Below are 15,153 nucleotides of genomic sequence, written 5' to 3'. Positions count from 1 at the left end.
ATATTGGAGTCTCGCTCCATGACGGGCATGTAAAAAAATAAAAATAAAAAAATCACCATCTTTTTGTTTGGATGGCGTTTTGGGAAAGAGACGGGTTGCGAGAGCATCTGGGGCCCTCGACCTCCAATTGGCACGGTTTAGACAAGTATGCAGACCCGTAGATGATGGACGAGCAATGACTCTCATAAGAAAATAACATCTGAGATGTTATGAAGAACAGGAGATCATAGCACAATACGTGAGGCCCTTATCGACGAAACGAACCTCGAACCTCCTGTTTTTCTTTGTGGGGCGAGTCTGAGCCTTGGGCAGCAGCTGTTCCAACTTGGAGTTACAAGGTACAGACGAGAGTCAGTGCTAGGCCAAACCGGGTAAGAGTCGACGCAATACGACCTTGCTATTCTGTCTCTCAGTGCCAAGTGCTGGTCATGCTGCCTTGCTCATCATAACCTACCTAGACCTACCTCATTTCCACGAACGTCTCTTCTCCTTCCAGTTCCATAACATCGAGTCGACCGCATGGTGCTTGTGTGATTTTCTTTCTTTTTTTTTTTTTTTAACCAACAGGCATCCTTCGCAAAGCCCCGTCTTGATTGCTATCTTGTTCTTCTTTCCCCCATCTCAACGTGCATTCAATGCCAGTATTCTTTTACTTATTTCCAGGCTGTTGTTAATTACGCCAGATCCACCAACCAACCACTTGGACCACCACCCTCCACCACTTTGTCCAGCCGCGGAACTTCTCGTAAACAACCCCTGGGCGACCATCACGAAACCTCCTCCCCCCTTTCCCCCTTCCAACGCCATTGGCGTATCGACGACGACGACGACGACGACGTCAACCACAAACAACGAACGTCAAGATGTATTCCGGCTCCAACTCCTTCTTGGGCGGCGGCAATAGCTTCCGGCCCGGCCAGCAACAGTTTGGGAGCTCGTTCGGCCAGCCCGGCCAGCAGCAGCAGCAACAGCAGCAGCAGCCGAGCCCCTTTGCGCCCCAACCTACGGGTTTCGGCCAACCCCCTTCTCTACAGCAGCAGTATACGGGCTACCCGGGCCTCCAGCAACCGCAGGCGCAGGCTCCCCAGCTCCAAGCTCAGTTCACTGGCTTCCCGGGCCAGCCTGCCCCTCAACAGCAGCCCTTTCAGACCGGTGCTCCTCAGCAACAGCCCTTTCAAACCGGGGCCCCTCAACAGCAGTCCTTCCAGACTGGCGTGCCTCCGCCTGTCCCTGCTATCCCCCAACAGTTTCAGAGCCAGTTTAGCCAGCAGCAGCAACAGCAGCCGCAGCAGCCGCAGCCGACCGGGTTCAATGTCGGTTCAGCGCTATCTCAGTCAACCCCCCAGCCGGCCCCGTCGCCTATGAAGCCCCAGCCGACGGGCTTCAGCCAGATGGCTGCGTCGTTTCGGACGGGGGGCACCGCGGCTCCTGCTTCCAGCAGCGCTCCGGCACACAAGTCGAGTAAAATCCCGAACATCCGGCTGAGCTTCATCACGGCGGCAGACCAGTCCAAATTCGAGACTCTGTTCAAGCAGGCTGTGGGAGACAATGAGATGACAATGTCGGGCGAGAAGGCGAGAGATCTACTGCTGAGGTCGAGGCTGGACGGAGACTCACTGTCAAATATATGGTATGTGGCGGCGGCGGTGGTGGCTCGAGGAGGTCATATTCAAGGGAAAATAGCAGAGCTGACTGTGCATATAAAGGCAACTTGCAGATACTACACGATCTGGACAACTACACTTTCCCGAATTTGCACTGGCCATGTACCTCTGCAACCTAAAAATGACCGGACGGACAATCCCCAACCAGCTGCCTGAAGTGATCAAGAATGAGGTCTCTAGTATGGTCGACATCATCAACTTCAACACAGCAGAGGAGGCCGCGAATAGCGGATCGAACACGAACACTTCTTCGATGCCCACGATCCAGGCCCCACAGCCTCAGGCGTCCAACTCCCAGCTGTTGCAGAGCCAAATGACGGGCTTTCCTGCCCAGCAGACCGGATTCCTGGGCCAGTCTCAGGGTCTACAGCCGCAACAGACCGGCTTTCCAGGAGGTTCTCAAGCTACAGGTTACAATGGCCCGAGACCGCCGATGCCTCCCATGCCTACTGGGTTTGGATCTGGCGGTGGCATGGCGGCACCCCTGAATGCGCAGCCAACTGGAATGCCTGGCCAATGGGGACTTGTGAACACTCCGGCTTCTGGTCTGCCCAATATCGACGCTCTGCAAGCGCAGATGATGCCTCAACAGGGCCGTGAGCAGGGCAACTACACCACCACAGGGCTGCAGGGCAACGCAGTCATTCCATGGGCTATCACTAAAGACGAGAAGACGAGATACGACCAGCTGTTCCGGGCATGGGACGGCCTTCACAAGGGCTATATCGGAGGTGACCAGGCCATCGAGATCATGGGCCAGAGCGGACTTGACAAGCCTGATCTAGAGCGAATCTGGACTTTGTCTGACAGCGGTAATAAGGGTCGCCTGAACTTGGACGAATTCGCGGTCGCTATGCACTTGATCTACCGCAAGCTCAATGGGTATCCCATCCCCAACCAGCTGCCTCCCGAGCTCGTACCGCCCTCGACAAGGAACTTCAACCAGTCCATCAATCACATGAAGAGCATGCTGAATGACGAATCCGAATTCCGGAAGAACTCGGGTGCTGCACTGCTCCCTCAAAAGACCGGCGTCAGTTATCTGAAGAATCACTCTTTCCGTGGTGGTCCTGGCGGCGCTGCAGGCAGTCGCAAGGATGCGACCGTCTTCAAGAACAATGACGACTCCGTTGGCTACAGGTCCAGTGCTCGCCGTAGGATTGCTGGGGGCTCCTCTCCTCGTCCGGAGTCGCCTGCATCAGTCGGCTCCAACGAAGAGATGACTCTGGAGCAGCTGCGCAAGAAGATCCGGGAGAAACAGGTCATGCTCGACGCCATGGACTTCAAAGACGAGAAGAACCTGGAGGAAGACGACATCCTGGACCGAAGAGATCGTCGCGAGGCCGAGGAGCTGTACCGCCGTATTCGCAGAACACAGGAGGACATTGACGCCCATCCTGATTCCCAGCTCATCAGCGGCGACTCGGACGCTGAAAGACGTTCTCTTAAGCGTCAACTTCAGAACCTGACCGACAAGATCCCCGAGCTCGCGTCGCAGGTCCGAAAGACAGAGAAGGCCATTGCTGATGCCCGTCTGGAGCTGTTCCGGCTGAAGGATGCCAAGGCCCACCCAGGCAGCGCCAGCACGATCGTGGGCACTGGTCCAGGTGGCACCGTCACCGAGTCTGATCGGCTCAAGGCGCGCGCCAAGGCTATGATGCAACAACGCACGGCTGCGCTCACGGGTAAGAAGATCGAGACGACCGATGATGATGCCGCCGCACCTAAGCGGCTGGAGGAAGAGAACCTGAAGATCAGGACCGAAAAAGAGAACAACGAGCGCATGGTTCGTGATGTGGAGGAGAGTGTCCGTGACTTCTCTAAGGGCATCGAGGATGCCCTCAAAGAGGGCGGAAGAGACTCCACAAGCGAGCACGAGAAGCGCAGGTGGGAAGATGCCCTTGGAGTTGAGGACGAGGTCCGAGACTTTATCTTTGACCTCCAGCGCGATAGCAGGGCTGCCCGTGTCCGCAATCAGGATCGCAGCCGGGCGCCCGCAGCCAGCGAGCCTGTACGTGCAGCCGAAGCCGCAGCTCCGGCCCGTGTTGACAGCCCAGCAGCCACGACATCTCGTACTGCCACGCCGACAGGGGGCAGCACGTACGGTGCGCACAAGACGCCAGAGGAGCGTGCTGCGTTCATCCGACAGCAGGCAGAGCAGCGTATGGCGGAGCGACTTGCTGCACTCGGTATCAAGGCACCAACCAAGCCAGGCGAGACCCCTGCGCAGCGCATAGAACGCGAGCGTGCTGAGCGAGCCGCGAAGCTTCGTGCTGCCGAGGAAGAGGATGCACGTCGTGATGCAGAGCGCCAGGCTCGCATCGACCAGGAGATGGGTGTCCCTGCACCAGTTACGTCTCCCAAGTCGGACGGCAGGAAGGCCCCGCCAGCGCCACCCAGCAGAAAGGCTGCACCAAAGGCCGATGACGGTGTTGCCAAAAAGGCTGAAGAAGAGCGCCTCGAGCAGGAACGTGCAGAGGAGGAGAAGGAGAGACTCGGGCTCGAGTATGTGAGACCCAAACTGAACCCGAGAGAGCCGATACTGACCCGAAGCAGACAACAAGCGAGAGCGCAAGAAGATGATCTTGCCCGAGAGCGTGACGCCGCGGATGCACGCCTCAAGGCCCTCGAGGAGCAGGTCCGACAGGGCAAGCTCAAGAAGGAGGAAGAGAAGCGCAAGAAGAAGGCTGCTCTTGCCGAGGCCAAGGAGAAGGAGTCTCAGTTTGCTGCACGACGTGCCGAGATCGAGGCCGCCCGCAAGCGTGAAGAGGAGCTTCAACGCCAGCTTGAGGCCATGAACGACGACGACTCGTCTGAGGATGATGAGGGCCCGCAGCAGATCACGCCCCAGGCCTCGACCCCTACAGTCGCCAGCCAGGAGTTGGAGCCAAAGTCTGAGCCGCCAGCTGCTCCTGCTCCCCCTCCCCCAGCGGCCCCAGCGGCCCCAGCGCCCCCTGCAGGCGTTGCCAGCCCGACCGGAGAGACGACGGAGAGCCGCAATCCCTTCTTCAGGATGATGTCCCAGACCTCGGACCAGCCTGCACCGCCGACGGACGCGGCCCCTGCTGCCCCAGCTCCTCCACCGACGGCTGAGTCTACCAACCCCTTCCTGCGCATGCAGCAGGAGGCCAAGTCTGCACCAGCTCCGGCCATTGAGGAACCAGCTGGACCTCCCAAGCCCTTCACCCGCAAGCGGGCCGATAGCGACGACTGGGGAAGCGACAACGAGAAGGATGATGAGGACTCAGACGATGACGACCGGCCTGGTGGTGGTAGCGCCGCTGCACTTGCGTCCATCCTGTTCGGCACAATGGCACCGCCACGTCCCTTGTCCTCCATGGGTGAGAAGTCGGTGGGCTCGCCGGCGCAGAGCTCTCCCATCGCCGCTCCACCGCCGCCACCGCCTGGTCCAGCCCCGGAGACCACGGACTCGCCCGCCCCGGCCGCGCCACCGCCTCCTTCCCCACCAATGCCGGAGAGCGGTGCGGCCCCAGCGCCTCCTCCTCCGCCGCCGCCAATGCCGGCTGCTTCGCCAGCTGCTCCTCCCCCGCCGCCTCCACCCATGCCGGCATCATCGCCTGCAGGCGCTCCCCCTGGCCCTCCGCCACCTCCGCCGATGCCTGGAATGGGAGCACCCCCTCCTCCTCCAGGTCCAGCGCCAGGCGCCCTGCCATCGGGCCCACCGGCTGCAGGTGGGAGGCCGGCCGGGTTCCTAGGCGAGATCCAGGCGGGCAGGGCGCTCAAGAAGACGACGACCAAGGACAAGAGCCAGGCGGCTGTTGCGGGAAGAGTCTTGGATTAGTGTGACGGCAATCGCGTGAAGTGGACCGAGGGGCAGGGAAACGTTGTGGTTGGCGAGGAGGGAGAAGATGGCGACGAAGATGACGAGGACTGGAACCAGGCCACACCTCTCTCTGGTACCAGTGAGGATCTAAGTCCTACGGTGCCAATCCAGGACTATCTTGATTGCGTTGAGGAGACGTGGAATGTTGTGTATGATGGCGATTCGAGTGAAGAAGGGAAGAGGGAAGATCAGATGGGGAAGGGGTGTTCTGGCCTGAGCTCTCGGACCAGGATGTCATCTGCAGGCGACTCCCTCAGCATGGCACTTCTAAAGTTTTGCGAAGAGCATGGGATCGAGAGGGATGGCTAGGCTCCAGCAGGTCAGAGACGATGGATCTAGGTTGGGAGTTGTGTGTGGGAGGAGGGGTCACCTTTTTGGTTCCTGCGTCTATAGTACTTTATATCATCATCACATTAGTCCTACAACATTGCTTACAGATGGTGACTACTGTGAAGCATTGGTATTGTGTAGACTTGAGATAGGCCTATGATTGTGCTTGATGTTTGCTGAAGTGGGAGTGGTTATTGGGTGCCACTGCTCACGGAGAGTAGCCATGGAAGGGGTTTTTATCTAGCCTGGCCAAGTATATCTAATGAAACAGGGCACTGAGAAATCACGACACAATTAGCATGTATAATTTCTGCACACATTTAGGTACTGCTGTGTATTTTTTTATTTTATTTTTCAGATATGTCAATAGAGAATACACATGTGTAATAATAATCAGACAAGTTCGAGGAAGCCTGCAACAAGAGATCCCTTCTCACATTCACACAATGAAACATGAAGTCATCATCAGGGTTGGGGTCGCTAACCCAACCCCCTTCTAAAGGTACGTACCCGTCCTTACCATCATACTGTAGTACAGTATGTAACTGTGGTAGATAAAAGTAGTCACCTAATAATAATGGGACTAACGGCCCTCTCCGCCCTGGTACGATAAGTGTTGCCCCTCCCCCACACATCACATTGCACCGCATCGTGGCCATCCATCGTCATTGCCGTGTCACCTCGAAACCCCCCCCCCTCGAATTACGAATAGCAAAACAAACCACAGCATTCTTTTTTTTCTTTTTCTTCTTCTTGTTCACCAGCCTTACGACACACACCATTCTCCTCACCGATCCCTTTTTGTGGGGAAAAAAAATCAAAGCCCCCTCCCTCGATGTGGAACGTTGCCAGGATGGAGAAGATACCAGAGCCAAAGTTACCGCGGGAGTTCATCCTCGACGCCTTTGCCGACCCCGCGTCTGTCCGCGATGTTGTCCGAGGTGGGTTGTGTTCCCCTGATGAGATAGTTTGTCCGCAGCCTTGCAGCCTTGCCTTTCACTCTAGCCTTGTCTCATAGCCTCGTCTTCCCTGCTGCTCAGAACCGAGAGTCTTGTCCAGCATCTTGTCCTTTCTGACACACGGTTGCCCGTCTTTCTTGTACCTGCCATCCCACCATCACGCAGCTTTGTTCTTCTCTCTCTCTCTCTCTCTCTCTCTCTCTCTCTCTCTCTCTCTCTCTTGCTTTCTCTCATAGACACTTTGTCATACCACCAGCCAGTGTTCCTCGTCACTAACGTCTAGAGCAACTGGAAATAACAAAATAATAAAGGCATCCTCCACACAATCTTCTTCCACCGCTACTTCCCCACCATAGTCCCGCAGTCCCACGAGGTCCTCGACCTGACCCTCCCCTACGTCGCCGTGCCCGAGCTCGAAACCCTCATCGACGCCAGGACCGCCGCCCTCGTCCGCGAGCTCGACTCCTCGTCCTCTTCCTCGTCCATCCCGATCGCCCATCAGAGTCACCACCACCATCAAACCTCCCAGTCCCTCCCACAGCAGCAAGGGCGAGCAGCAGCAGCGGCCATAGGCGCGTTCCTCGGCGTAGGAGGAGGAGGAGCTAATGCCGCCACTCCCACGACGACGACGACGGGTGCCGGCGTGGGGAGGGGAGGGGGCCGTGGCCAGGTGTCGGTGCAGTTCATGGAGATGACGCGGCGGCGCAAGTTGTGGTACAAGGGCGGCGACGAGGAGGTCTGCTGGGAGAGCTGGACGGTGCGGGTCACCGTTGCCGAGCCCAGGACGGAAAGCGGTAGGTTTTTTTCTTTTGAAAGCAGACAATTTTCTGGTTGGAGATGAGCTCCCCCTCGTTCTCAATCCTGTCTTGCCCCCTTGGCTGGGTTTGGGGATTAAAGAAGGAGAAAGGAAGAATATCCAGGCTAATCATGGTGAAACCCTCTCTTTATGGGGGGGTATTCCTTCTCCCACACTACAGAACGAGCAAAGGTCCGCAAGGCCATGGAGTCTACCCTCCTCGCCAACGTCATGAAGGTCATTACCTCTGTCAACACATACAAAGATCACATCCCGCCCATCACCATCATGGGGGCCAATCCCTTTCCTTACTCGATTACCGTGAACCAGAGAGAGGCTGGCCTTGGCGCTGGGGGAGCGGGAGCAACAGCAGCAGGAGGAGGAGGCGGTGGTGGTGGCGGTGGCAGCGGCGGCGGGAGTGCTGGCGGCGGCGGTGGTGGTGGTGGGGTTGTCGGTGGCTGGGCTGGACGCTTTGGTGGCATATATTGAACCAGGCGTGGCGTGCCGAGGGCCACGAAAGAGACAAATCACAGATCTGGAGGGGAGGAGGGCGGAAGCGAGGCACACAGAGGGAGGTACAAAGAGGTCATGTTATGACCTATTCTATCCCTACCGTTTGCTCCCAACAGGCTGAGGTGACGTCTCGACAGACTGTCAACCCTACCAAGGAGACATGCTGGACCGCGGCCCCTCTTCCCCCCTTTCCTCCACGAGCGACAGAGATGGGACAGGTCCACCCGAGCCAAGCAAGAGGAGGCCAAGTCGAGGCTGGCTGACCAGCCTTGGCTCTTCCAGCACCTGTGCAAGACGAGCAAGCACAACTCACTCGTTGACTGACGGCTTACCGCCTTCTCTACTAATCTCTAATCACGAGCTAGGGTGGACGGTCATGCCGACCGACGAGACTTCGCACCAAAGATTTAGAAGAGATGAGGATAAGAGATAGATACCCAGTGCTGCTCGCTGTCATGGTTATATGCGGCAGTTCATTGTGAATAGAGACCACCGTACTCATTCCCAATAGACCATCGATATGTTCTTTTGTCTTCCGTAAACCGCACCCAGGAATGTCACCCGGAGCAGTTGTTCAAAGATACTGAAATGGATGTAGGTGCATGATGTGAATTTATGTAAAAAGTGCTAGACAACTTCTAGTCTGGTAGAGTGAAACCCGATTCAAGTCCTCTCTACTTAAATATACGAAGTAGGTACACGGAGGCCATGGGTAAACTAGCAAACACAATTCATCTTGCCTTTCGATGTGCGCACACACAAAATAATACCCTGTCCCTCCGATATCAATCCTGATCTGGCACCGCAGAATCCATAAAATAAGAACTCTTTCCATTGCTTTCCGATCCCAAAGTGATGCCACGCGATTATCCTTTGGCTCCTTGCATTCCCTAACAAATTCAAAAACGCAACGTGGAAACAAGTATGAAACCAGTCTCTCTCTGTAATCAGAACGCCATACAACCAGGAAGGACAGGATGGGCCTGAACCCATGACAAAATCAGAAGGAAGTATGGAGGCGGTAAGGAAAATAAAACAAGCAAAAAAACATGTGCTGGCTCCTAATGTTTCCCCCCTTGACTGTATCCTAAACAGTCCAATCCATTTAACACCTTGTCATCAGTCTGCAAAAGATGGGTGAGGAAACCACACCCTGCAGATTCTCACATCGTCATTAGTCGTGACGGTCATGAGTCCTCAAAGCCATCAGACCTCAGCCAAAGCTTGCCACGCACAGAAAAACAAAAAAAGGCTAAGCATCCAGCTAGACACAGAGAGCTGATGGAAGCATAAGGCATACAGACGGAATCTATCCGTATTGATGCAGAGTTGAAGGGCCGTATGCCTCAACGCCAACTGGCCGCTCGCCGATGCTCCGGAATGTTTGGGTAAGATCTAGGGAGGCTGAATCACCAAAGCTGTCAAGGTTGCTCAGGTCGATTTCATCATCCAGGTTGTCCATCGCTTCGGAGACGATCCAGTTGTCTGACTCCTGCGGACGGAGTTTGCTGGCACTTGGCAGGAACTTGCTGGGTGATGATAAGAATCGGCCTGGCGAGACGATTTTGCTCGGCGAGTCATACGTCCAGGGAGCGTTTTCGTCGCCCGGGGGAAAGAGCGGGAAGGTCTTGAAAGGAGACGACGCGATGAAGGGCGTCGTCTTCTGGTTCTTCTTCGCACTCATGAGCTCATCCAACATCCTGCCGGCGGAGTTGGCAGGGAGAGGCGACTCGAGCTCTGGGCCGGAGGTGCTGTCTTCGAAAATCGCGAAAGTATCGAAATCCCCTCCACGGTTCAGCCGGCGACCCGGATACTTCTTGTTGTAGTCACGAATACACTGAGGTGTCTCGAGCATGGACCGCACGTTGGCCCTGAGCTTGTCATGTTGCCGGATGGGAGAGTTATTATATTTGGACGTTGTCTTTGGAGGCAGAAGGTTAGGCGTCCCTGCAAGCTGTCTCTTGGTGTTTGCTGGCGTCTTCGCTGGAGCAGCGAGCTTGGACGGTGAGGCTCGGTATCGCAGAGGTGAGCCCTTGCCGAGCGGTGACGAAGGGGGTAGCATCAGAGTTCTGCCCTTGGATGGGCTGTCATTGGAGGATGCACGCATCTTCCTGATAGCGTCCTCAGCGCGGCCACCGCCCTGGAACTCGGTATCTGCGTCAGAAGAAAACACGGGCGCCCTCTGCGGTCCGTAGCGCAGAATTGAGGATTCGAGACCGGTCATGTAGCCGCTATCAACCATCGAGTAGCGCTTGCGCTTGCCCGATGTGCGACCGGATGAGCCCCCATATCTGACTGTGCGTGTCGGCGTGTGGTTGGGTGCAGATGCACGCCTGGAGATAGCAGGCGGTGAAGACGTCAGGGCAGCATCGAGAAGATTGTTCAGCGGGTCGTGAGCTAGGTCGGATTCCTCAAAGGCCTCTGACGCAGGGATCGTAGCATCTGAGGAGGGCTCGGGCTGTAGAGGTGCCGCCGCAGATTGCGGCTTTGGCGCCTGTGGGAACTGGAGCGAAAAGTCGGGAACCTGCGGCGGCAGCATAGGCTCTGGAAAGGGGGGAAGCGGCAAGGCGGATGGCTCCAGGCGGGCAGTGGAGAGCAGGCCCATGGTCTTGCCCGACATCGTACCATCAGGGCCTGGCCTCTCCTTCAGATAGACTTCAAGCAGCTCACGCTCGTTCCCGGGGATGATCAGCCAATAGTTGCCCTTGCCAGGGTCATCCTTGGCCCGGGCCTGCTTCTCGAAGAACTTCTTGTGAAGACTCAAGTTGTGGCGAATGCTGTTCTCCCAGGTATCGTCTCTCTGGTAGTAGCTCCAAGTCGTTCTGATAAAATCGTAGATCTGTGCCAGAGTTCGACGGCGGTATGGGGCCTTCCAGATCGCCAGTGCAATCATCTGCGCATAGGTATAGGGTGGCTTGGCGTTGTCCTCGCCAGGATCAATGGGAGGGAAGGACTCTGCGGCGGGGATCGGGATCAGGTCACGGTGTCTGCCAGGCTCGTCTGTCTTGGATCTTCTTGCTGCTTTCCGAGGTGAGGTATGCTCAAGGGTCGGGGACTCTGGCAGGGCCCGTTTGCCGGCATGCGTATTCGCATCACGCTGTGCCAGCGGCGTCTTGATGCCGGTGGGGGTAGCTACCAGAGACTGCTGGCTCTGTGCAGTAGCGACCGACCTGGCCCTGGCGACCTTCCTTGGTGTCTGCGGCTGGTTCTTGTGCATAGAATCTGTGGTAGGTCCCTGCCGACTTGAGGGTGGCGGCGCCAATATTGGGCCATTGGCAGTGAAGGGTGAGTTGTTGACCTTAGGAGCAGAGGGCGCCAGGGAGGAACGCGAAAACGACGTGTCGGGGCCGTTCACGGCGGCAAAATCTGTGGTATCGGTCGTGTTCGTCGTGAAGGCATCAGGGCCGTAGTTGGAGATGCCGTTGGCCAAATATGGCTCAGTTGAAGCGCCGAAAGAGGAATTGTCAGGAAAAGTTGGACCTGGCAGGGCCGACGCGGTGTAGGGCGAGGCGGGGTGGGACATCGACATGGAGGCGTGCAGATCGAAGGACATGTTTGGCATCTGGAAGGTCACATCTCCGAACATGGGCTGTGAGGACGACATGAGGTCGAATGTGGGCTCGGGCTGTGGAGTGTAAGACCTGCTAGGCGCAGCAGGCTGTGACTGTCGACGATGCTGCTGGTTGGAATAGCTGGGCATGGGCGCACTGTTGGGGTTGGAGCCAGCAGTAAAGGACTGCGAATGACCCTTTGGAAAGGGCGGGCGAGACGGATTGGCGACACCGTCGCCGTATTGTGAACGATGGCTCATGTCTCTCGAATCCGGGAGCGATAGCAGTCAATGATGGAGTTTGGTGTAGGTTGTGACCATGAGCGACGGGCGATGGGCGATAGGGACACGGTCGGATCAAGTCTCTGTCGAGTTCGAGTCAAGTCGAGCCGAGCCTATGCTTCCGGAATTAGTAAGTGGGATAACTGACGAGTGGAATGAATGGGCAACGAGACGGTCGCCGTTATCGCGAGGAAGACAGTACTTTTGATGAGAAGTTGGCGACTGATTAGTGGGGCGGCCGCAGCAAGGGAGGACTCAGGAGTGGCCCGTGGCGAGGTGGTCAGTGGGTTCTTGGTATTGAGGAGCGTATTGAATGTCTCAGGCGGGAGCGGCAGATATGGGCTCTGGACTCTTGCCCTGGGACTCTGGACTCTGCGAAATAATCGAATTGTGAAACGTGGGAGGCTGGGCGCAAGCATTTAGAGTCAGCAGAGCAGCGGCGAGCGACAGTTGAGCGTTGGGTTTTGCGGTATCGCGAGTTGGGAGGAGGAGGAGGAAGCAGGGAGGCCGACAGACTTGGTCGATGAGTGAGATGGATTGGAAACGGACGAGAATGGGTACATAGGCGACGTGGGATGGGGGGTACCGCAGGTACTTGAGTGGGCTATGGCAGCGGGTGGGCCCCTGTCATGCTCCAAGGATAAGGTTGGCACATACCCTGGAGATGGGGGCAATGGGAGAGGGAAAGGAATTCCTTGGGTGTGTGCCCAGGTTAGACCATGGAGGAGACAGAGGGGGGGGGGAACCTGGGCCGTGGAGCGAACCAGGAAGAGAAGGAGGATAGGACGGGTTTGGGCCAGTCTTGTTGACCTAAACTGGGCCGGGGGATAGTGACAGAGTTGAGTGCGTGCATGCAGCAAGAAGCCAGAAACGGAGGATAGAAGGCTTGAAAATTATGGAGATCTGGAGGAGACCCGGGGAATAAGTGAGGCACGAAACGACAGGGGGACAAATGGATGGACTGACAGACCAGAAGGGAAACCTTGCGCAGTGGAGCAGGGGGAGCAGATCGAGCAATGGGGACAGGGCAGTAGGGCAGATCAGTTTGATGGGCAAGTGGGAAAATGAGGACCAAGAGAGAAGAGGATGAGGGACCGATTGAGAGGGAGACGAGAGAGCAGAGGAGGGAGATATTCCAACTGTGTGGGTGATCTGAATGACACGGCGCGGCAGCGTCACTTACATTGAGAGATCCACTGCCAGCATTCCAAAGCTTCGATCAAAAAGAGCTACCCGATATGCCGGATGTGCAGGCTGAGGCTTGTCCGTGCTGACGATCTCGCCAACGTGACAGGCAGGAATCGAGAGACAAAGGAATCAAGATGAAGATCCAAAACCTGAGCGATTGACTGTTTGGATTGGATAGACGGCACCCGCCAGGACCAAAAAGGCTGCACAAAGCGGCAGCAGTAGTATGTGTGGTACGTAGACACTCATAAAGTGCAGCAGGGTCAAACGAATGACCATGCAGGAGGGGGAGAAAAGAGGGGTGAGGGAAGAAAGACGGAGAGAGAAGCGCAAAAGCTGGAACCTGAGCTGGGATCGCCAAGCTCGGTTGGTGCAAGTCCAGAGGTTGCAGCTGCCACCCACTCACACACATACTTTTTGGCAAGACCAAAGGACGACTTGCAGGTGTGAGGCAGATGGAATGCAGTGCTGGCAGCCACTGATTGGTGGGCGAGTGGTCCACCCTGTGACACGCCAGCAGGGATCGCCCGCCCGTCTCTTACCACCCACATGCACGCATACGATGTACTATAGTACCTCAGAGATGTACTCGAGGTGCTACGGCACGTGCATGACCGAAATCCAATGTTTGCAATTCATCGATTGACAGGGTTGCACAGCAATGACAGGTGAGGCGTTTTCAACATTGATAAATGCTTGTAGACGGCATTCCCAGCATAAACACTACAAGAGAGTAAATTAACTCGACAATACCAACCCAAGACCAGTGAGCCGGAGGCGGGAGACAAAGAGGAACTACTGTTGGGCATGTCTCGTCCAGGACGGCTCAATTCTTAAGTCTGACTGTCATTGCCCGCTAAAAAGAAGAAGAGGAAAAAGTACAGCAGCCATGGCACAGGGGTCATGGCGCTCCTCCTCCTCCTCACATTCTTGCACGAGGCGGGCGCTTAGGCCCAGGTGAGAGGGAGGCCAGAAAAGAGACAAGGTAAGCCTGAGCTGAGGCGCGCATCAACCAGCTCTGCCTGCCCTGCCCTGCCGCCCCCGGCATTTCCTCTCTCCTCTCCCTCTCTTTTCTTACCCTTCTTTTTCGTTTCTTTCCTCGAAGAACCTTGGAAACCCTGGGTATAGTGCGTGCATATTCCCCCATCACCAGCAATAGTCATCGACATCCACAATTTCGGGGGATCCTCTCACCATGTAACCTTTCAATCTGGGCGTCTTCGGAAGTGGCGAGGCCTTCAAGCCTCTCCCCTAACCCACAAGCCCACAAGGCTGTCCCTTCCTTACCCAGGTCTCAAGTAATCTGATTGCATATCCTCGATCGGTAGTCAGACTGAATCCCCAAGGTTTCTTCTCATCCCTTTCGAATATTCCGTAGCTGCTGGGCTATGCCACGAAACAGCCCCCAACTTCCCAACCTCTTAATTACGTTTGTCATGGCTCTTCACCTGAAATTCGGTGTCTCTCGTGTTCGTCTTATCGGAGAGGAGGCTTCTCGTTTTCCACCTCCATCAGAGACCCAAAACTTTGCGTGCCTGGTGGTGTTCGAGATCAGGTCGACTCGAATGCGACCCGCTTCCCCCAACTGAGTGCAAGGACAACCCCTTCTAGCCGATTTCAAGGGGGATCGAGATCTTGCAAGGTTGCTCGCTATTCCGCCCGGCACACACACACACACACACACAAACGAGAACTCACAGGTCGCTACAATTGTACTATTGGACTTGGGTGCCCAGGTGGCCCTGGTACTTAGCAGCAACGCATAACAGCAGCGAATTGCGCTAATCAGTCCTCCCTTCTTTGGCAGCAATAGTTGGGAATGGTTGCCATCATTCGACCGACACGGCACATCATGTCTTGATGAGTGCCCGTTGCATACAGGCTCCTCTAGTGCCAACGTCCTCAGTCTCCATTTCCCTTTGTTTTCTTCTTTCCTTTCCTTTTCCCTTGTGGAGGAGACCATACGTGCTCGTCCTCGGTACCCGCCGAGTCGACGGTCCACAAGGGACCCCGCCGGCATTGCTGGC

General features: G+C 56.2%; 4 protein-coding genes across 4 annotated transcripts; 2 read left to right on the top strand and 2 right to left on the bottom strand.

Annotated features, from left to right (window-relative positions):
• Positions 1 to 5,203: 5,203 nt before the first annotated feature.
• Positions 5,204 to 5,931, top strand: M406DRAFT_354503 (uncharacterized protein; the record flags this gene model as incomplete). Its single annotated transcript, XM_040922935.1, has 1 exon — positions 5,204 to 5,931. A coding segment is annotated over one exon (268 nt), but the record flags the coding sequence as incomplete, so codon positions are not given.
• Positions 5,932 to 6,706: 775 nt separating this feature from the next.
• On the top strand, positions 6,707 to 7,932 carry M406DRAFT_233895 (uncharacterized protein; the record flags this gene model as incomplete). The annotated part of the gene is made up of 4 exons (XM_040915958.1): positions 6,707 to 6,779; positions 7,109 to 7,277; positions 7,449 to 7,591; positions 7,775 to 7,932. Coding segments are annotated over 4 exons (543 nt in total), but the record flags the coding sequence as incomplete, so codon positions are not given.
• A 768-nt stretch (positions 7,933 to 8,700) lies between these two features.
• Positions 8,701 to 9,397, bottom strand: M406DRAFT_100935 (uncharacterized protein). The gene has a single exon (XM_040914927.1). The coding sequence runs from the start codon at positions 9,097 to 9,099 to the stop codon at positions 8,824 to 8,826; it is 276 nt and encodes a 91-aa protein (XP_040781521.1). The 5' UTR covers positions 9,100 to 9,397; the 3' UTR covers positions 8,701 to 8,823.
• An 18-nt stretch (positions 9,398 to 9,415) lies between these two features.
• M406DRAFT_105424 (uncharacterized protein) lies at positions 9,416 to 12,170 on the bottom strand (the record flags this gene model as incomplete). Its single annotated transcript, XM_040915143.1, has 2 exons — positions 12,141 to 12,170; positions 9,416 to 12,051 (listed from the first exon to the last, which is right to left on the bottom strand). The coding sequence occupies exon 2, from the start codon at positions 11,915 to 11,917 to the stop codon at positions 9,416 to 9,418; it is 2,502 nt and encodes an 833-aa protein (XP_040781520.1). The 5' UTR covers positions 11,918 to 12,051; positions 12,141 to 12,170.
• Between the last annotated feature and the right edge of the window lie 2,983 nt (positions 12,171 to 15,153).

This window comes from Cryphonectria parasitica (assembly GCF_011745365.1).
Source record: "Cryphonectria parasitica EP155 unplaced genomic scaffold M406scaffold_1, whole genome shotgun sequence".
Classification (NCBI taxonomy): domain Eukaryota; kingdom Fungi; phylum Ascomycota; class Sordariomycetes; order Diaporthales; family Cryphonectriaceae; genus Cryphonectria; species Cryphonectria parasitica.
This window is presented reverse-complemented; position numbering and strand designations above follow the sequence as displayed.